Raw genomic sequence first — 23,012 nt, 5'->3', positions numbered from 1 at the left:
CATCAGTGCCTCTCCTATGCATTAGCCTGCCCAGTCTCCCAACCCCCCCGGCAATACGATACTGATTTCACTAACAATATGAACTAACGGAGGAGAAAAACCACAGTGCAATTTACCAAAACCCCAAGCCCTTATGTGAATCAACACAAGCTCTTGACGTAAGCGTCACAGGCACCAAGTCACGGTGAAGCCTCGAAGGCTCGTGATGCAGCATGGACTACGGCATGCAGGAGGGCAGCAGCTCAGGCTGGCAGCAGTAAGAGCGTTCACATGACCTCAGCACACAGTTTCTGCTTTGTCACCGCTTGCACAGGCGGGGGACAGCCTGAAAAACTGCATTCACAGTTACGAGACTGTTTTGGTACCAGACTGGTACCGAAACGGACCCCGAACACCCGCTGGTACCAAAGTCACTGCATCCCAGCAGCCTTTTAGCATCTTCTGTTCACACCATCCAGCTAACTCCCTGCCTGCCTTCCAGGACAGCAAAGGAAAGGCAGGGGCGAAACCCCGTGTGCCATTATCTCTGAGCAGGGCAAGTCCGCTGTGGAGGCAGAGCCGAGTGCCAGGGGACGTGTCAGACTGGAACAGCGCTTCTGCATCCTCATGTAAATTACTATTCCCTGGCACATGAGCTTTAAAATAAAAGGCTAGGATTTTTTTATTTCTGTGCTCCTGAAATAACATCTGCTTCTACCTGGTTCTCAGTTACAACATCTATTTAGAAAGAAAGAGAAAAACCTGTGCTGTGGGCTTATTCTTCGTACTATAATAATATTACAGTCTTTAGAAAGGAAGCTTAGAGCAACTACACTCAGGCAGAGCAGTCTGAAAGCTTACCAGGTAAAGAGAATTTCTCATCACCTGGAACTTGTGCACCAGATTTTAAAACCTATTAAGCTGTTTCTGATGTATCCCGTGCTGACCGCAGATGCTCTGCTGAGGCGGGACATCATTCCTGAGTGCTCCGGGCTGCGTGCTGAAGAAAACTTACGCTGACTTTTAGACTGGTTTAACATCAGAAAAAAATACACGATGTAAAAATTTAAATATGTTTTCCAGATGATTCAACTATTAAGTAAAAGAACAGTAAAAAACTCTATAGATCCTAAATCGTGTATGACTAAGATTACAAGTGAAATGGTTATTCGTGTAACATAACCTCTGCACAATATGGTGCTACCACAAGCCACAGACTCTGGGAAATCTTCAGAAAAGATGTTGCATGTTAAAATGAAAGTTTTATATTTTCATGTAATCTGAGGGTTTGAGCACTTAACAGAAAGAAGGAAGTAAAGAATCCAGTGTAAAACACTATCCAAAGAAGTCCACTCATAGAGGTTTATAAGTATGGTTATTGTTTTATCTAAAGTAAAATAAAACCTTTTCATTTTACAGGAGCTCATATATAATATGCTATATTCAAAAATAAATACATGCTTTTCCCATTACGGAAGGAGATAACATTGTAAACAGCCAGGAGTTGGTTTCACTCCTAAATTTCCAATTAAATTTGTACTTATAGTTACACAGAAGTCTATATCGCTAGGCTAATAACACAATTTATTATTCTGTCCTTCTTGCCAGCCCATCTCCAGATGCTTTTAACTGTGACGTGCATTGACTAGTTCATTGAGGTCTCTATGTTGGGTCTGTCTCAGGCTGAATATTCAACCCAAGACTTTTCTGTTTCTTACAAGAGCCAGGCAAGGAAAACTGAGTTGTTTTACACCCCATCAAAAGTGCTTTGGGGATAGTAAAATGCACAAACCCCTTCAGATGAAACCTGACGGTAGGAGAAAAAGAGAAGAACAGGGAATTGGTGCTTTACCTGACACTACCAGACAAGGAGGGCAGTAATGCTTGCCTGCTGCGTGGGATGGAGGGACTTAAACCAGCCACCCACCCCGTGACACCCCCTGCTCCCCATCCCAGGCTCGGGGTATTTCAAAATGCTCACGGTGTATATTTCTAGTGCAAATCTTCTCTAATTTAGGAATGCAGACTGTTGTAGATCAAAACTAAGAAAACACAGGCCAAATTCAGCCCTCACCTGCATCAGTAAAGCTCTCTGAGAGAACTGCGCGTATTAATTTCATCTTACGCATCCAGACAAGAGAACAAAAACCATTTGTCCCATCTCATAATGCAGAGAATTACCACACTTGCAAGAAAGACTGTATTTTTCACCGAGAAGGAGGAGCAGAGATCACCTCTGGAGTCCATCAACTCCTCCTAAATTTGTCAGATTAGGACAACAGATTAGATTTGCATCTACAGACACACAACCACCAACAGTCCTCACCAAGCTAGATACAAAGACTTCTTGCAAGTTAGTCCCTTTTAGCTGCTGTTGCTTCTCGCCCCCAGCACAACCAGATGGCATAATTTTAAATAAACTAAGAGCCCAATTCTTATCTCCTCAACACGCCCGTGTATCCCTCTAGAAGTGGAAGAGCCTTTAACACCAGCAAAATCAGGCCCCATGAATGTAATGAAAAGCATCTTTCAGAAACATCAGTGGCATTCAAATTAAAAGAGATATCCACCAGATGTTACAAGCAAGCCATACGTTTCAGATGGCAAATACCATCAGGTCAGGGGAATGACATTTGCTTCAGCTGACCTTCTTGCTTACACATGGAGTGCTCAGATACACACAGCCTCCCAGTAATTAAAAAAAACCCAACTCATTAGTGCATCAGGGCACCTGTACAAGGCTAATTTTTTTGATGAGTATCACCTTTGATTGAGTCGACCTCGTCTGCGGCCATGCCAGGTCAGGAAGGCGAGGGCGTCCTCACTGCCGGGGGCCAAGGCTGTCCCCTCTCCCTGCCGCTATCTCCTACACTCCGGGCTGCATCTGCTCACCGGTCTGACACGGCACGGCCTGATAACCAGCCACTCAGCCCTGCCTGACCTCCGCTCAGACCTGCGCCCACTGGGGTCGGAGGAAGCATTCAGGAGACACAAATCCTGTTTTTAAGACAAATACACTTCAGTGTTAGCCCACACCTGTGCCTTTGGTCACTTGCAGGGGACCTGAGGGACTATTTTAACACCCGGATAAGCCTGCGGGATACAGACCTGCACGAGGCAGAGCCCACAGCCGTACAAGTGCTTTTACTCCCTGGGGATGGAGCAGCAAAGGCAGGCAATTATCCTAAAAAGAAAGGACTTGTCTTTTGATTTCTTATTCAGCTGAAACACTTGGTGACATTTTCCAGAGATCATAACGTGACATAAAAGTAGAAAAAAATGCCATCACAGTTACATGAGATTTGCAAAAACATATGCTGCACAAATGCATGCTATGAAGACGATGTGCAAACACCACCGGGTTCTCATGACAAAAAACACAGGGATAGTGCTCAAAAAGCTTAGCTGTTTTGTAAGCTACAGGCTGCTCCGATCAAAAATAAAGAGAATGAAGAGAGTACAAGTAATCCTAACGTGATAAAAATGTGGCGTAACAGATCACATGGCCTATCACAGGACACACATCCTCAGCTGACAGACAAGATAACAGCATCAGTGAAGTCACGGTTAAACACCACTTCCTTAAACCCCAGCATCCCCTGAAGAGGACCATTGCTTCCCACAGCCGTGCCAGCCTCCTGCGCATCTCAGGGTGCCCAGCGAGGGACAGTTGCTCCAGCAAGTCAGGGGCTGGCATGGCTGTGGGACAGCAAACCCAAATTTTTTTTCTTTTTTTTTTTTTAAACTTTATCATTATGATGGATTTTTATTATATATTGTCAAATTGCTCCCTGCTGCTCAAACGCACAGTATGCAAGATCCTTCCCTCCATCCACCATCCGCCACCAAGTACACAAACAAGACAAAAACAACACAGTTCAGCCTCCTACTAATGCAAAACATTTTAAACTCTGTTGCCTAATGAAGTGTACTTGCTCATGGCATGTTGATATTTCTTCAGCCACATTCCCTCCCACAAAGTTAGAAATGCCTCCAAGATAACTGAGGGGAGACGGAGCAGGCAGCTAAGTTAGTTCCTCAGCCGCATTTGAAGTGTCCTGTTAATGTGAAATCTATGCCGGCAATGAAGCTAGGGTGCCCTTCGCTTTTCTAATAAACATACTGAATGTGCCAACTTGCCGCCCAGCTCCTCCTAACTTTTCCATGCAAGACCACAACCCTTCCCACATCACTGCATGGATCCACAAAAAAAGCACATGTACTCATGAAAGTACTAAAATGCCTTTAAGGTACCCACGCAGGTAATAAATAACGCTTGCAACCCCTCCAAGAGCCCTGTTAGGTCTCTCCTGCCCCACAGGCCTGGCAGTTCAACAGGAGCGAAGGCCACCCCACCAGAAAGGACTGCTTGGTAGCTAGAAGATGCCATCTGGTAAAACTCCTGGAGTGTAAGATGGAAACGCAAAGACTTTAAGATCTCCATCATTTTAAAAAGTCTCTGTCCTGTGCTGGCAGTTAACGTGGCAGTAACAGCGATGCAAACACAGCCTTTGCTGAGGACCAAACTCCACTCTCAGCTGTGCACAACTTCCGAGAAGTCCCTGCAGGAGGACCTGCACAGACATCTCCAAGGATGGAGTTTGGCCAGAAAAATCCATAAATCTACTGATCTGTTCTCTTTTAACCACTAAAGCCTTTATTATTATAGTGCACTGAGATGCTGCAATAGTTGCTGATTCGCGCTCCTGTGAGGAAAGTTTCAACCCAAAAATTGCTAATCAAGGGAATAAGCAGAAAACTAAAAATCTCTACTAATTGAAAGAGGAGGAAGCAGCCCACAGCCAGGCCCCCGGCACCTTGAGTAAGTAGCAGCAACTTGGAAACCAAAACTAGGTCATTACTAAGCGCCAGAGAGTCAGTGTATACAGCTTCCACAGAAGAACGGCAGACATGTGTCCATGGACGTGGTATCACAGAGCACAAGGTCAGCCACGCTAAAAGCTCAGCAGGATAAGAGCAGCCACATTCAAGGCCTTAATCAGTGTTTTGGCTACACTGCTTTACAGTTCAGCAAAAGATTCCCTGTTTTTCACTAGTATCTTTCTGAGAAAAGTTTTCGCTGCAGTAAACCACGGTGCTTACGGTTCTACCAAAGAGTTAAAACACAGCTCTTCTGTGAGCCACCAGCCCTGCCGGGAAGGGTGGACTTGGGCAGATGCAACGCATGCAGTGCCAATGCAGAGCTCTCGCATGAGGAGTATCTTCTTAACAAGTAATTCCTAAACCCACCATTTCTCAATAGGGATTTTTTCCGTGTTATGAGGAGGTGGTTTTCTCCTTACACGTCTTTTCTGTGGAATACGTTTCGGCACAGCTGTAGCAATTGGGAGAATGTACCCAAATAAGCTTGTAGATTAACCTTAAAAATATTATAACAGGTATTCTTTTTTCTGTTTCAATGCATCTATACATCTATATGCTTATTTATGTATATTGCCTGGGTTGATTCAGTGCTGTGCTTTGTACTAGAAACACAAGTAATACTCCGGTCTACATGGGCTATTGCACCTCAAGGATGACCACTTCCTCAGAGCACCTAAAATGGATCCGGTTTTAACAATTGACTGAATGCCTTACAAGTGCATCTGGGTAGTTTTCACTCCACTTGCTAAAGAGAAGGGATAATTCACCTTTAAGAAAGATTTGCCATCAGACATAAAATAAACATTAGCAAAACCAAACAAACAATAGCTTTGAGCTTTCTAAGTAAAAGTACTTTTCCCTTTCAGTTGTGCAACCTTTTGTCTCTGAGCCAACCAAGAATTCACTGCCAGAGAAGAATTTCATGCTTAATCAATTTTTGCCTCACTCACATTTGTAGGTATTCGAGTTCCTCATCTTAACTGAAAATCCAGCATGCTCACGATGCACTGACTGCCCTCTGTAATTACTGCAGTATCTGAGGCTGCAGGAGCAGTATCAGCACGTGAAAACTGTGAGTGGGTTTTCCTGCCCTGCTCCGTGAAATGATGAATTCATTTGCATCACACTTGCTGATGAAGGATGCTGCTGCTGAACACGGAAGGACTCAGCTCATGTAAACTCTTGCACAATTTCTTTTATATTCTAATTGAAGCATTTAACCTTCTGCCAAAATCCTTCTCTAGGACAGCGAAAGCCCACCTGCCTTCTGGTCTGAACACCAGTCTGGATTTACAGGCGTATGCACAGCTTTATTTCTGGAAAACATCTCTGTTGCTCACAAACCAAGTGATGGCCTACAAACAGAGAGCTGGACAACTGTGGTAACGATATGGTACAGTACCAATGATTTGCTGTACAAAGCTTTTGCAGACTCACTGTGCGCGAGAGATGCCTCACTTAGGAGGAAAGCTCATCGGTCACATACCTGATCACGTAAACCTTCACGTGTGCTGATCTGAAAGGTCATTTCATTTTAAACCGTACAAAGTCTGAGACTTACCTTCCTACATCCCTCTTCTCCCATTCTTTTGCCATTTGATCCCAGTCAGCTGAATCTCTTACTTTTCATGAATGCATTCAGCACGGTAAACACGCACAAGGAAAACACTGTTAACTATCTATCCCAAGTATTACAGGTTCTCAAATAAAATAATTTAAAAAAAAAATTAAAGAGAAAAGCATTTCCCCCTCAGTGTTTTGTGTACATCATTCATCTGCTCACACAGTTCTACATTAAAGAAGAAATTTGTTTTCTACTGATAGAAAGCACAGAATTAATTTCCAAGTCAAGATGATTCTTCAGACCCTCACAGCCTCCTTTCATCCTCGTTTTCTCTCCTGAAACAAGCTCCACCACAGCTTTTATACTGCCTTTACTTCTCCAAAAGAGAGGTCTTCTACGTGGCACTGGTGCCGTAGCACTTCACAGGGTGTGCTGAACGGACTGCAGTACCAACCAGCTTTTTCAGACTGGAGCATCTGTGGATGAATATAACCTCTACCACCTTCATTTGGACCCACAGGCCAATTATCTTTGGAAATAAGCCTCGCGGTCATCAAAAAAAAAAAAAAAAAACCACCACACCATGTTTCAATTCATACACATGTGCATACACAGAGGGACAAAAACCTCATCTCGCCTCCAGAATACAACAGAAAATTAAAAACTGGAAGAGAAGGCGAGAAGCAAACAAAGCCATTAACTTTGTCCCAGCCAAAACCAGTACAAAATGAGATTTTTTAAAATACATCAAAGAGAAAAGATGCCCTGAAACACCAGAAAATAAACAAACTAAAATGCTGCTCTTCAGCTTCTGTGTAACTGAGCTACACAAATGAAAGACTTTAAAGGAAAGCTGACATCGATCTGCAAAGGTGACTTCAAAGAGCCAAATGCCAGCTGCCAAGTCCCAGATCCCCACGCTAGCTGGAGAGAGACACAGCAGGCTTCCCAATGTGTCAAACACATGTTCACAGTGGGAGGCAGCCAACATTCCCATTTTCTGTTCCCAGGGGTTACGGCAAGTGCTGGGAAGTTGGGAGACATTATTTCTAATCTCTGTCCTGTTGCTCAGTTTTGGGGGGCTCACAGCAATTCAGGCTTCCTTTTTCAAGAGGTAACAAGTGTAACTCTCACTCTTCGTCTTCCTCTGCAGCACTGTGAGGCTTGTGAAAGATTCATGGATAAAAAAATGGCGTAAAGTACAAAAGTTCTTATTTACCAAAAAGAATATTGTACATTTGCCACATTTAGATATTCATTTACATGATCAAGAGAACAGGCATTTGTACTTGAAGCTCTGACACGGAGCAGAACTGCGTTTTCGCAGACACACTGTCGCTTCCCTGTGCGCTGGGAAAGGATCACTGAGAAGACATGACAACTCCTAGACTATTTTAAGAAGCTGCAATTTTTAGAGAACAAGATTCACAACAATTCATCAGAGTTACCTGTAAGCTAGATGCTATCACAAAAGGATTAAAGTTATTATCAAACGCTTCCTGACTCAATCCATGGTGTGCTTTAATAATTATCACTACGTCAAACTGACTTATTCATTTTACCTGAAGAGTGTTGCTGGCCATCATGCAACACCTTATGCAAATGCAATGCAAGATAACCTACGAGCCAATGCCTTTTGTAGGGGTGACATGCCAACCAACCCCACAATCCTCAAAAGTATGACTACACCAGGCAATAATTTGCTTACCATCAGCTCCCCAGTAAAACTCTGTACACCGTATTTCGTTTTGACACCAGGTAACATGCCTCCCTATGAGGGCAGAACATAATTATTTAGATTTGCAGCACTAGGGTTATTATATCTGAGAGAAGAGACAAATACAACGTTGACCTAACATATCTGTGAGAGTGTACAGATACACAGAGGCTCTCATATATGCATAAAACATCAAAGCTCCTATCTGACCGCGCTTGAAGTTAAATATTTGTGATAGTTAATTTATTTGATCTTCTGTATTTGCAAGGCTGACAGAGCTGGGCAGAAAGCCTTTTGAAGCACTCCCAAACACACTAAATTATTGGAAACATTTGTCAGAAAACTGCTGTATAGACTCCGCCAAGCTATCACCATCGCTTCACAGACCCTTCCGATAACAGTGCCACCTACCTCTGCCGGAACAGCAGGCTTCAAAACTGCCGGAGGTAGACATGTGTCAATTCATTTGCCTCTCTTACAAGATGGAAAGCAGGATGAGAGGAGTCAGTACAGGGACATGCCAGAGCATTAGATGGATGAACAACCAGAATTTCTGGATTGAACAATTTGCTTCTTCATTTTAATTACCGGCTTCTGAAAGACTTTGCCAATTTGTGCAACCCTCTATTCTTCACTTTTGGCCTCAACTGCACAGTCATTTCGCAGACAAACAAGTAACAGATGTACAATCTATATTCACCCCAAGTCCTTTTATAGTAAAATGACTTCTGGCCAAATAATGTATATTTAAAAAAAAAAAAAAACCAAACACAAAAACCACCCCACTAATTCACTAATTCGTGTATTTTAAGATATCTCCCACAACACCCAAACACACACTAAAAAAACCTAAGACTTCTTCGTATGCTCCTGGAGGCCTCAAGGATCTTCTGCCCAGGAGCAACTTCTGCCCTCAGCCAACATCCGTATGGAGGAGAGCGGCCAGAACAGACCACAAACATTGGAAAAGGCAAGGGCAGCTCTGTGGGCTCCTGCTGCCATCACCAAGCACTTCTGCCTGCTGGACCAGGATACGACTTCTGAAAGGGCAGGAGGCAGTTCATACTGCTCTCTCTGCACTGTCCAGCCAACATGACAAGAGAAGTCACATCTGCTAAGGGTTTTCCCGAGGATCCTTCTAACATGGGAGTTTTCTCTGGGGCACAGACCAGGCTACACTGGCTGCCGTCACCCAAGCAGTCCCAGCACATTGCAGGACAATTCCCAGGGCAAACGGCCACAGGGTGCCCGTGCGGAGGCGTCCCCGCTTGCCTCTCCAGCGCTTCAGCTGGGAAGCGGTTGGGCATGTTTCCAGCTCATGATCAAGTACACGCAGTTGCTCTCGAGAGTTGCAATGCAGAGTCCTGGAGGTCCACGCATCGCGCAGCACTCATCTGAAGACCATTCATTTCCAATACAATACGACTATTATGTTCCTTTATGAATATCCTCCCCAAATATATGTTTAACGCTGCACAGTTACAGAAGACAAACACTTGTTTTGTTGGAGATCCCATGGTAAATTGAAAATGAACACACGTTGAATTTCTACAGTAAGTTAGTTATAACAGAGTATGGGCAAGTTATACATTATCCAAGTCTTTATGCAATGAAACACTTGTGAAAGGCAGTAAGACATTATTTCAGGAAGAGACAAAGCCTGGGACAAATTAATGCTTACATTTTCCAATATATCTATATATAATGTGCATCTGGACTTATTAAAACTACAAAGCAGACCATCAAGGTCAAAATAATCAGCGCAAGTGAAACAATATTCAATTAAAACAGGGGTGCACGTCACATACCCTTCACCACCTACAAACTAGGAGCCCTTTGCAGAAGTAACTGGGAACACGGCATTTCCCAGCGACAATGCTATGTGGGTAAGAGCGCAGCCCTTCAGTTTCAACTGATGCGATCATATGAAGTCCAAGCACTAAAAACTTGCTCGTTTACTACACTGACCCTTCAGAATTGAAATTGGCAGGATGTGATAAATGGGAAATTACTGCTTTTTAAGCAACGGAAGCTGAAAGTGCTTTTACCTGACTAGCAGGCAGAGGCCTTTGGTTCCAGTGATGCTGCAGCTCCTGACTGTTGGAGGCTTGGGCTAGATATTTTTTTTTTTCTTAACACAATTATAAATCAAATTGAATGAGTTGGTGTCACTTATTTCCCATACCAAATTCCCAAACGGACTCTTTCAAACAAACAAAGAAGAAAACAAACAATAATTCAGCTCATTTTGTCTAAAATGCGGCTGCACACTGCTCACTGCGGACGTCTTCCAGTGGCTGGAATGGCTGCTTCACTGCCGCTGCCTGGAACTGCATTTCAAACTGTTCCTCTCACAACAGGCAACGTACGGCTTTGCTCCTCAGCTAGTTTTAAGGTCTAATCTTCTGCTTACCAAAGAAAATCATGTTTACCTCTCCCAGCAGTGAGAAAACACTCCGGAGTGGGGCACACTCCATCCACAAGTGCTCCCGGGGCACCGACTGCCACCCTGCAAAGCCTGTCTGAAACAGCCGTGCCTTCTGCTGTCACGCACACCTCCCGAGGACACAGCAACCGAAAGCGACCAGGAAAAACAGCCGCTTCTCTTGAGGTTTTCTTTATGGCTTCCTGAACTGGAAAGTATTTTGATCCTGATCATAATGTGCTTAATTCAAACTCAAGAGGCAGCCCAGATGCTTAAAAATAAACCGGTGCCGAAGAGCGTTGCTGCATTAGCATGTTTTGCATAATTCATTTCATCGTGCTGTGGAGAGCTCTTCAGTTCCCGCTCCGTGCAAGGTCACGATGGCAGCACAAGCACGTGCTCCTCCACGACTTCCTTGGGGCAGAGCCGGGTGTCAGCCTTCCCTGCCCGACCGAATCAAGCCGAGGAGGAGGTCTGCAAGCGAGGCAGGGGGCGGCTGCGGGAGTGCTGGCATGATTTCCAGGCCTGTTTCACTATCTCTCCTGCAAGACCACCCTTGAAAACTATAAGCAGGACAAAGAACTTAGCATTTTTTAAATAATTTCAAATTTGCAGTTTCTGTTATCTAAGAACACTCTATTTAGGAGTACCCTGTTAGCACCTTGATTTAAAAGGAGCGCAAAAAAGAGTCAAGTTGATGACGCCCTTTCACAGGAAGCTTCACATTTGGTTAGGCACAAGTCAGCTCACCAACATCTGGCAGACATGTCCCCTCGCACGCCAAAGCACACCGGCAAGCTGTGGTGTCAACAGCACTAAACTCTACCGAGGGACATCACCGACTCCTGACAACAACTTCTGCAGCAGAATCTACAGCAAAAACGAAGCGGTCGATTTAACTTCCCCATGCTACAACTCAGCACTGAGCATCAGTGGCGACGTGGCACCATTTCATCTGGACATAAGCAGAGATGGTGCCACTGGAGCATAAACCTGCCCCGTGAGACCCTTCCCCGGCCACCTCCCACTCACACCCACTCAAGAAGCTGCTGCTCAAAAGCAAGTGACACACATTGTAGAAAGACCAGTAGTTGGGTCAGCAAAGAAAAGCAAAAGCAAAACTGAAATCAATCACAGGGATTTTCCACTCCTAAAAATGAACAGTAGGCTGTATTCATTCTCAATTCTCTGTTACCGAGTTGGAAGAAGAACAGCAACAACACCGAAAAACGAGCCGAAGTGCTGAAAGCTCAAGACTAAAAAGGTATTTGGGGGAAGAGGCAGGAACTGGCACTAGGTTTGTCTTTTAGTAACACCCCAATGACCAAACAAAAGATCAGAAAGTGAATGTCAAAGCTTGGTTTCACTTCAGGATATGTTCCAAGCTACAAATAATGAGGAAAAAAAACCAGCTACTCCTGTAGGGTCTTTCACTCCCTTAGCATAAGAACTCACAGACCAAGACGACAGATTTAAACCACCTTTTCTAACAGACTGGAAAAAAAAAAAAATTCTTTTATTCAGCAGGTGCAGGCCTCAAAAATAAGAGCAAAAGACTGCCAGGACCCTGTTAAAAACAGAGGCGGTGTTTATCTGAGACGAAGCACCAGACTGGTCTCTTTTGCAACTGTAAAGAGCACCCAGTACCCAAACCCCAGCAGGGAAAACTACTCCCCTTCTTCTCTTAAGTAGCCATACAAGTAAAGGACATGGGTTGATAATTAGCATGCATACCTTCAGACAGCTCTTTTATTTCAAAAAGGATATGGACTCTTTAAAAAGTTGCTTGAATAATTTACAAACTTTGCCGAATGATGCAAAAATACAATAACAAGTACCACCACGTACTTTCAAATGAACACATAGGGGAAATCAAACATTTTTGTTTAGTTTTGTGTTTCTGCTGACTTTTGCTATTCGGGGGGGGGGGGGGGGGGGAGGGGGAGGAGTTTCTGTAGACTTTAATACCGTTTCACGCAGCGTGAAAAGCTAAAGTGATTTTTTTTTTTTTTAAATTAAAGACTAAAGGCAGACTCCAGTGGCTCCAAGTCATTCAATCAGCAATCGAAAACAATTCAACAGCTACTGTTTTTTTTCAGATCATCTTGTAAACTCTGAGTTTCATTTTGTGTCTCAAATTCTTTCCCAAGCATCACCCACTACATACAGTACCGCTGAAGAGACCATTTAACACCTCGGGGCCAAGTTTTGCATGACCTTGCTTGTGAAGACAAAATAAAAAAAACAAAACAAAAAAACCCCACTTTATCTTGCACACAAGGTTAAGGAAGTTGATAGAGATGCTTGATAAAGCTTCAGTGCACCGGTGGAAAGATGATGGTGCAGGTTAAGGGTAAAGGCAAGGGGTCTGCTAGCTCGTGCTCAGCAGGAGGAATTCAGCACCCGCAGGAGCGATCTCCCGGTGAGTCCAAGGGTCACTGCACACAAGCCACCCCAGACGCAGGCACAGCCAGGGCAAGGACCTTACCCCACCATCAGCTAACCCCACCAGCGCCGTGCAGAGGCCTGTCCCCTCCCCAGAAGAAACACGGGACTTTGGCCACCACACACAGCGGCTATGGGGTCCTCCCCAGAGCCCTGCACAGCATGGGAGCTGCAGGTGGGAAGCAGGGTCTGTACTGCAAAAAAAAGCTGTGCACACCTAAAGGAAAGAAAAGTAACAACCTTGCCAAGTTCATAGATGCACACATTTCTCACCCCATTTTGTTTTCCACTTTAAGAAGTTGATCGACCTGTTGTTATTCGCCTTAGACAAAAGCGCAGTGTAATTTGGAAGGAAACACGACATGATGATGGGTTTATACAGCACACAGCACAAAAACAATTAGGAAACCTCTTTGCCATCATTACCATAACTGGATTTCCAGATTCAGGCTTTCACACCCACCCACGATGCCCCTGCCGAGCACCCCCAGACACAGCCCCCTCCTGGGACAGCCCACGCCCTTTGGGGAGAGGGAGAGGCGAGGCGCGGATCCAGCCCTGCTGTGTGGGCATCAAACAGCAATCAATCCCTTTCACCTGGGTCTTTTGACAAAAAGCCTACTACTTTCTCTCAGGCTACTCGGAGCTTATGAACAAGTGACACACGCAGTTTGACAGAATGAGTTCATACCTCCATCATTATAGCCCAATAAATTAAGGAGATTATTTTATATAGAAAGATGGTACACAGAAGAATATATGCGTCTACATCAGCTTAGCCATTTTTTAAGTCTTCCAGGTTTCCAGGATCTGAAATCAATTTTAGGAATGTGACTAACTTTCTAGTAGCTAAATACCCACCATGGTATCCTTGTATTCCAGACACTCAAAAAAAAAAAAAAAAAAAAATAGTTTTACAAAAATGTTCTCCTGCGATGTCTAGGTGGAAAAACTTACAAATGCCGTTTACTGATTTAAAAGGCAGCTTGATAGATGTGCCACCACCAAGTACTACTTCACTCTGTGAATTTAATCCGTCAGAAATACATACATTTAACAATGCGATTTATTAGATTGTTTCTTCAAGCAAAAGGTGTCATTGCTTGAATCATTTACACGAGACCTTGAAGGAAGAGCCCAGCAGCAGAAGCTTGTCAGAGACGAGGTCTGAACAACAAAACACAACAGGTCTTTTCAATATCTGAATTTCAGAAATCTCCCTTTCCTGAAGGTGGTTCCTAAATCTAATTTAGTGTCTCTCAACTTCCATAGTATTGCTTTCAAATGCCACAAAACCAATACAAATTACACCTGATATGAGAGTCCAGGATCTCAATTGAAATTCGTCCCACAAGAGTTCTGTTAAATTTAGGAATTACAACAAGGAATCCAGTGCCCCACCAACTCCACCAAAGCGAGGGAACTAATACTACCTCGCAGATATCTCCTGCAACCATGTCATGCTCTTTAATGATTTGCAGACTCTAAACCGTATATATTATAAAACAATGCATAATATATTTGATAGAGGATTAGGAAGAGGAATGGAAAACAGCTGGGAAACGTTACAGAGTTTTCACACTGAGCTTTCAAATTCTTTAGCAATAGACACTAAAACTCCCTTGACTGGTATGGAAAACGATGCTCAGACAAAATCCACTGTGAAGAAGGAAATTCTAGTGGAACGAAGAAGTTCCTATTGGCAAAGCCTCGCGTGTATTCAACAAAAGCAGAGCTGATGCCCTGCCTCCAGGTAGGTACCGTCACATTCAACTGAGGACAGAGCACAGCAGGGCCGGGAGCGGGATGGCAGAAACACCTCCTCCCTCCATGCTCCCCTCACCCTTCAGACGCTTCCCTCCGTCCTACAGGACCGGGCACAGAAGACTCCTTTGTAAAATGAAACACCACTTGGTGGGGGTAAGAGGATATTTCCTGTTAACCTCACCGCAGATTTGTAATCCAGCAGTCAAATTATGTCAATCACAGCTCATTAGGCAACAATTTACCCTGCCAACTCTGTCCTGGCTGCTTCCTCCAAACCACGTGTCATTTGCAAACGTGCAACCCCGTTACCGGTTCAGAGAAAGACCACCCTGCTGCAGGAGCTGGAAGCCTGGCTTTTACCCCCACATCTCCAACCTCACAACTCACTGCATCGGATAGCGGTGCCATAATGTCTACAGACGCATTCAGCGCACTTGGTTTGCAACGGCGCTCACACACGCTGAACAATGGTTTCCTATGCAATAAACTAGGATTGGTTACCAGAATTCAAGATTTATGCACACTTGCCCCATGTGTCCATACGATAAAGCCAGGAAAAAAATCCAACACAGCTGAGGAGGAAAAGTGAGCATGTTGGGGAAGGGATAACGGCAGGAGGTTCCTGCAGACTTGCACCCGAGGGGCTGTGCCAGTGCTGGCAAGCTCACAGTCAGTGCCAGAGCTGGGAGCTGGCTCTCAGTTTACCCTGCACCCCTCACGGGCAAACTGGGAACTTGGTGGCAATAACAAGCCGCCGCTTCCCTGGACTTTACACTCTTGCGTAAACCTGAAACTAAGGGAATTATTTCACATGTCCTACCAAAAGGGGAGACTTCACATCAGTTTGAGGGGATAGAAAAAACAACACTTAGCTTACAGACAGAAACCTGGATCTCTCTTGGGCTACCCTCCACATTTTTCTCCTCAAAGTACATCCCATCAAATACCACGTCTTCCTGAAACACACAGACAGACCCTGGTCCTCACTAGTGGACATGAGTACAAATCTCAATGCAACAAACAAGCCAGGGAAGCACATTTACTACACCAGTCCCAAAAACAGTACCAGGAGACACAGACCCACAGGGAAAATCCTCTCATGTTATTTGCCCAGCAGACCAAGAGGTGTGACGCAGCCAGACCCAGCATCGCTGTCCTTCACCTCGGTCGGGCACTGCCGCACACGTGCTCGGCGCATCCTCAGTAATGCCGATGGCACTGTTACAGACTGGAGGAGCGTGTTAGCACAGTTAGATTTGAGAGCTTCACCAGAAAAGCGTGACCTGGAGCACTTCCCCTCATCTCCTGCAATTTATGCACCTCAAACCTCAAAGAGCGAGGCTAACCAAGGAGGCAGTAAGGTGACTATGTACGTTTGAAGTGGACAAACTACTTCACCAGGGACCTTCCTCAAGACTAAGGCTGCTAACAACCCAGCAAACGCAAGCTAGCGCACATATGCATCACCTCCAGGCGCATCGCTGCTCATCCATCCCCTTGCTGAAGAGACCACAGAGCTCCTGGAGAAGATCAGGAGAGTATGTTCAAAGCGGAAAAAAATAAAACAACAGTCAATGTCACGGCACTTGCGGTAAAAATGTGGCCAATCTGTGCTCTCCTCATGGACACACACATGTTTTAGAGGGCTATGGCTCACTGTGCTGGTTCTGCACAAGGAGAGAAGAATAAAACTTCAAAATACTTTTGTGAGGCTGCACAGGAGGAACCTTTCTCACACGGCCCCACTCTTTACATACAGAAACGGAAACGAACCGCTCAGCGTGATGACTGTATACCTGTATGCAGCTGCAACTCAACTGAGCTGCATGTTCATCAACGTCAAAAACAGTCTTGGAAAGTTCATTAGCGGTATGAAAATTGCTATTGTCAGCAAAGCCCTTCGGGACCTCACCAGGGCTCTCCGAGTGCACGAGCGATGCTTGTGCCAGGCTAATTTCTTAAGACAGCGTGTAAAGAAGGTGAGATTTAGCCCTATAACCTTCAGCATCTCCTTCTTCATACTCTCATCTGCTGACTAATCCTCTCTCCCTACAGAAAATATTCCTCATCTTTTTTTCGCCTGACCACCATTCCTTTCTCATTAATCTCTGCTGTTCTACTGCCTACTCTGTTCTGGGGTTTGACCAGTGGCACAGTCATCTTCCCCTCAGAGCCACAGAGAAAACAAAATAATAACAGCCTAGGAGTTTATTCTTTCATAAACTGGTCAGATATTTCCTGGAAGCTGCAACAAACACCAGCCATCCCCAGCTGGCTTCGAGAACAGGCTGAAGGCGATTTTTGGCTGTTCCAGCAGTGGTGCTTGGGCCCCATCTTGCAGCTCCTCCCGATGGGAGCAGACCATCCAACACCCCATTTGTACCGACATGCATCTGCACAGCCTGCTGCTCCCTCCAGCAAAGCTACAGCACTCGTCCTCTGACCCTTAATTTTAAGTCCATCTTCTAAAAACAGATGCCATCTACTCCTTTCAAGTACCTCAAGAAATTACAGGCGTGGTCCTGTTATCTCCCATATTTACGTTATACATACCTAACGCACTCCATTTTCCTAAATGATGTCTCTTCCTTTTACTGATCTAATCAATCGGTCCTAACTCAAAACCACTAATTTTCTCCCACAGACCACGCACACGAATTAAGCCAGGCACCCTTTTGGTAGGTTAAGATGAATCAAGACTTGATTCCGAGCCATGCGCTGCTTGTGGGGGCATCACGTTTGACCATGGGTTTCCCCGACAAGAGCAATGCGACATCAGGCTTTTTCCACTGTGCCTAATAATCGTAACATCTCACTTGCCATTTGGCTCATCAGTGGGGGTTCCTGACTGAAGAGGCTTATTCTTTTCTTAGACATGATAATCTAATTGGGTCTAACCAGAAATAATCCCCAACACACACCAGTTTGCGAATCCTCGCTCAGCACCAGGAATATTTCAAATACCGGGGGGGCTGCTCTAGTATCTGATATGGGAATTACTCTCGCAACAGCTCGCCTTGCTGTGTTTCACACGGCATTACGGGGAACGCAGGGCATGGCACGCACATGGGTTTTATTCGTTCTCCTCCCCTAGCTTCTGTTTTTCAGGTAAATGTTGCTCAAAAGAAAAAAGGACATGGAAGAATAGACAGGTTGTGATAATCTGCTCGCACTACTTAGATACCTGAAAGAAAACAGGACGTTTGCCCAAAACACTCCCATGCAGCGCCAAGGGAACCACTGCCCTTCCTTGGGAAGTTCTCCTGGGAAGGTGATCTCAAACACCGAGTCCATCGTGCTACTCAGGTGAGGGGAAAAGAGCGACACAAAAACCAGAGCCCGACAGAAACGCTGGCAGCCCAGAACCAGCCCCAGGTGAACCGCGCACACACACGCCGGGGACGTGGGGACGGTAGGACCGGCGTGTCCCGAGGGGGCCCACCGCCCCACAGCCGGCCGAAAGGTGCGGGCCCCTTTCCAGCCCGGGCTCCTGAAAGCCGCCAGGCCGAGGCGAGGCCGCACCAAGGCTCCCCGCGGACTCCTCTCCGCCGACGGCCGGGACCGGCACCGCCAACGAGCCGCCGCGGGCTTTTCTCTCCCGGCGGTTCCTCACAGGTTGGCCCGCGAGGAGGGGCAGATCCCGGCGTGGGGGGAACCGCCTCGCCTCGGGGGAAGGCGGCTCTTTGGGGGGGTTCCCGAGACAAAGAACCGCCGCCGGCACACACGCCTTACCCCCTTCTCCGCTCCCCTCCCGCCCCCGTCCCGCCGCCTCCGGCCGGGCCGCGAGGTGCGGGCGGCACCGCCCCGCCGAGCCCACCTGTGCCGCCGGCCGCCGGCGGGTGCTGGGGCGGCCGCCGCTGAGGGGAGAGGGCGGCGGGGCAGCTCCCGTCTCGGTCTCCAACTTTTCCCCGATTCCCAGCCGCGCACCAGCCGCCCCCCGCGCACGCCCCCGGGCCAGGCGCGGGGCCCCGCAACTCCTCCTCGGCCCCTCCGCTCTCCGCGGAGGCCCGCGGGCGGCGGCCGGCCGGCGGAACGCGGCGCCCCCTCCCCGGCGGCCCGACCCGCTCCCCACAGACAATGGGGGCCGGCACTTACCAGGACGACGGCGAAGCGCTCCTCCAGCTCACCGGGCTCGGGCATGGGCAGCTTGAGGGGCACGCTGTGCGCCCTGAACTCCGTCTGCTGCGAGTCCACGCTCCCCGCGTTGCCCATGGCGGCGGCGGCGGCGGCGGCCCCTCCGCGCTGCCTCCGCGCTCCGCGCCGCCGAGCCAGGCGGGCTCCGCGCCCCGCGGTCGCCCTCTAGCACCGACGGCGGAACGCCGCGCCGCCGCCCGTCATGGCTCGCCGCCCTCGCCCTCCCCCCGGGGCGGGCTCGCTACGGCTCCGGCTCCGGCTCGGCGGCGGCTCCCCCGCATGCCGCCCCGCGGCCGGCACGGCCCGCACAAAGCCCCGCTCCGCCCCCGGCCCGGGGCGCGCTGGGACTCGTAGTCCCGCCGCCGTCTGGGGGAGGGCCGGCGGGGGAAGGGGCCGGCTACGGACCCGCCGGGGGCGGGCGGGAGCTGGTGGCGACCCTTCGGCGTCCATTTTACCTCAGCGGGCTGTGCCCGCCCTTGCGGCCTTCCTCATCCAGAGTGGCACCGGCGACCCCCGGGCAGGAGTCCTGGGGGTCTGCGTGTGCCGGGGCTAGTAGGGCGCGGGGTGCGTATCTCCAGATACCTGAAGTGGTGTCGGTAGTTGGGCTGACAGACGCTGCCTCTGCGGCTCCGGGGCCTGTTGGCTTCGAATGGCGGGGAAGGTTTCTGCCGCGCTGAGGGGCTTTCAAGGAGTCGCGGCCCCACTTACCGACCCCACGGCCCCCATCTTGGTGTCCTGCAGTCGGAACAACGGGATGATAAATCTCCGTAGGTTCAGGGTGACGCCACCCAAACAGATCCGTAATCGAGACAACGCCGCCTCGGTGTAATCGGGAGGATCATCCTTCTCCCAAGCGTATCAAAGCTGCCTGCTCTTCAGATGTTATTTTCCATTTCTTTATCATTTCCTGCAAGTTCTCTCCAACACAGTGTTTAAGCATTGTGGTGGTCAAACCCAGACCCCATTAATGTTTTAATCTGGGCCGTTGTGCAGGGGCCGTGTTAGAAACACCAGCCCCAGCGGCACGGTACCTCGGTACCTCCCTCCAGTTCGAAGAAAATTCTGCAGCTCAGCTTGAGATGGTATTGACCCATTTGGTGACTGTGCCGTATTGCATTTATATCTGTTTTATTCCCCAGTCCAAGACCTAATTCCCTTTCTGTCACACCCCGCTAATCCATATCCCACTGTCTTATATTAACATTCGATTAGGCTTCCAGGGAAGAACGATTTTCACTCAGCTTTCACCTTCACGACGACACTCCTACTGCTGTTTCTCCTCCTGGTCATTGCTGCCTTCAGTGCATCCTCGCTTTGGCGTCCCAGCGCAGGAGTGTGTGCGTGCACCGCTTTAGTGCTCTGCATTGTGCCAGCTCACAATTACGGATAAAATTACAAACATCGTTAAAGGCTTTCAGTGATTATCTGTGAAGTTCTGCCTTTTGCTGCCAGCTAGTTGAGGAAATTCAGCAAATCTCGTGAATCAAGCTACACAATGATTTACTAACGCTGGTACCTGGTGGCTGGCAGTAAATGTACCAGCAGGCTCTGCAATGGGATTTGACCGGATCCGTAAATTTCTGCTGGGATGTGGGAGCATTTCTGGCTTTGCCTGGTAGGAGATGGTAACTATCCACATGGAGATTAATTTGGGGGTAAAAAAGCAAGAAGATAAGCGTTACTGTTTAGAAAATGACCATTTCTTAATTTACATTATCTAGGATGACAATTGTGCTAGAGTCACAGCTTAGAAAGCTGCCACAAAAGCAACGCGTTGGGAGTCATGCGCTGCAACACACGCAATCCTGCAGTCGAAACCCAAGGAAGTGACAGTAAGATTTTCTCTGTGTGTGCTCTAAACCCACTGCTAATTAAATGTGCTCATTCTAATTAAAAAAAGATGTAATACGTTCACGACTGGGACGGTGAGTGACACACCCTGTCCTGGCTTACACCCCACCGGGGCACCTTGCCCATGGAGCGTCAGCCAGTGCAGGACTTGGCCCGGGACCCCGAGCGATGCTGAAGGTGTGGATTCCTGCTCCGCAGGCGCCGGGGCGGGTGTTACCCCAGGGACAGGTCAGAATTTCATACAACTGCTTTGTTAAAAGCCTAAAATTCTTGCAATATCCTTAATAAACAAAGTTTTAAAACCCTAGACAGTTCTTGGGAGTTAATAATGATGTTACTGTCGATAGTGAAGGAAATAGTAACAGATACTTTGCCTGATGTCTTTTATCTAAGACTATCACAATTCTTTGAAAGATTAATTAGTTAATTAAGCTTCACAACACTGCTGTGAGATAAGGGAGCATTAGACTATCGCAGAGAACAGATGAGGGTCAGGGTACAGGGCGCTGCAGACAGTCTCTAGCCAAGGATCCTTCCCTCTCCCAGCAGCGGATTGCCAGCTGTGCTGAGCGCCCGCCACTCCCCGGGCTCGTGTTGGGGAGCAGGACCTCACCGACACCCCGAAGGGGTCCCAGGTGCCTGAAGCTGAGCACTGCAAGTCAGAACTCACCCACCGTTACCCTCAGCTCCCTTTCAAACCCAGCAGAAAACGTGGTGCTTAAGTATCCCAGACACAACAGTTGTGTGGTGTAGGGAAGTGTAACCTGCCTTATATTGCATAAAGGAAAGTGAACATGACACAGCTTTACAAATAAACCTGAGTGTCGCTGTTAATTACCTATGACGACAAACTTACTCCAATATGAGGAGTCCCAGCATTTTCCCAGTCAGTAACTCCCACCATGGAAGCACTCAGCAGCCTTAGTTTTCTGAATCAACGGGAAATCATTTCAGCATTTTTAAGTCCCTCTGGACGAAGGGAGACGTTCGGGGACTGGCAGCCGCTGCTAGCCACACATACCTGGGAAAGGTTAGGATAATTGCAGGACAAACTGGATTCTTTGGCTTATATTTAGGCAAGAAGCCAAAGGCAGCTCTAAATCACGATATAAGGCATATTCAGTTCAAAACCAGACTTGCAAAATTTGTAATGAAACTAACCATCCATACGTATGGTGACTGTTTAACATCAATGCAGTAGTGCAAAGGAAAGGAATTCTTTTAAGAGAACAAGATGAGTTTTGAGCAATTTATTGTAGTCTGTAACTGGGATGTCGACATTTGCAAATGTCAAAATTAGTGTGGCAGCATTGCTAAATAAAAAAGCTACTTAGCTGGCTCACACTTAAGCTAAAGAAATTATTCTGGGATAAAAATTAATAAACAAGACCTTCGTTTTTACATTTATTTATTTAAATTAAATACCGAGCTACACAATGCATAATTTGCAGAGCTCATGCCAGGCACCTGGGCGATTCACACTGGGTGATGCCACCGGGGAAGTCATTGTCTGCACCGGGATTAATGGCCATACCAGCTCTGCAAGGGCTCTGTGCCACGAGCGTGTGTGGAATTTCACTGGAAAATGAGACAAATACTTCTCAGCCTTTACTGAAGCTAACTGGTAGCTCTGTTTGTCACCAAAATCTCCACATTAAAACAAAGGTGGAAGTTTGGGGCCAAGTCTTTCTTAAATTCCCCTGAACCAGTGTCTACTTATCTATCTATGGAAGAAACTCTGAAGGGAAAAGAAGATTGTTTTATGAACCCTCATTTTCGCCCAGTGCTCAGCATTTCCAGATAGATCCTGAGCTGACATTTCCGTGGAGTTCCAGGTGATCTGATATAATGTTCTTAAAGCTGGAGGGTCAGCGTCAGGCTTTAATAAATAGCTAGATCCCAGCTCAGCAGTGGCAAAGGTAGTATTCATTCATAATAAAGATGTAGTGCAACCGTAAACTCCATTGCGAGAGCTGAGCGGTGTACACTTAAGAAGAGATTATTGATTGCAGCACACGAACAGCTGACCTTGCCTAGAAGACTACAGAGGACTTTTTCTGTAATAAACGCAAAAAAAAAAAATAATAGGCTGCTTTCTGAGAGCAGTCTTCTCAAGGAAAATCAGCTTCTGCAGGGATTTCCTGACGATGGGAAATAAATACTTGATAGTCTTTATCCTCGTGGACATCCACTGTTAAAGAAGAGGCGGTTTCACTTCGGTTCATCATGTTTTACCTAGTACAACA

The 23,012-nt window shown here is 47.0% G+C and overlaps 1 protein-coding gene across 5 annotated transcripts in view; it reads right to left on the bottom strand.

The window, feature by feature from the left end:
* FMNL2 (formin like 2) overlaps positions 1-18,993 on the bottom strand; it is a 152,213-nt gene extending 133,220 nt beyond the window's left edge. For all 5 annotated transcript variants that reach the window (XM_050900222.1, XM_050900226.1, XM_050900223.1 and 2 more), the window contains exon 1: positions 18,877-18,993. In XM_050900222.1, the coding sequence (XP_050756179.1) occupies positions 18,877-18,993 (117 nt within the window). The remainder of the gene's footprint in view (positions 1-18,876) is intronic.
* Between the last annotated feature and the right edge of the window lie 4,019 nt (positions 18,994-23,012).

Source organism: Gymnogyps californianus, chromosome 7 (genome assembly GCF_018139145.2).
Source record: "Gymnogyps californianus isolate 813 chromosome 7, ASM1813914v2, whole genome shotgun sequence".
NCBI classification, from domain to species: domain Eukaryota; kingdom Metazoa; phylum Chordata; class Aves; order Accipitriformes; family Cathartidae; genus Gymnogyps; species Gymnogyps californianus.
The sequence above is the reverse complement of the archived record's forward strand: the minus strand, read 5'-3'. Positions and strand labels throughout refer to the sequence as shown.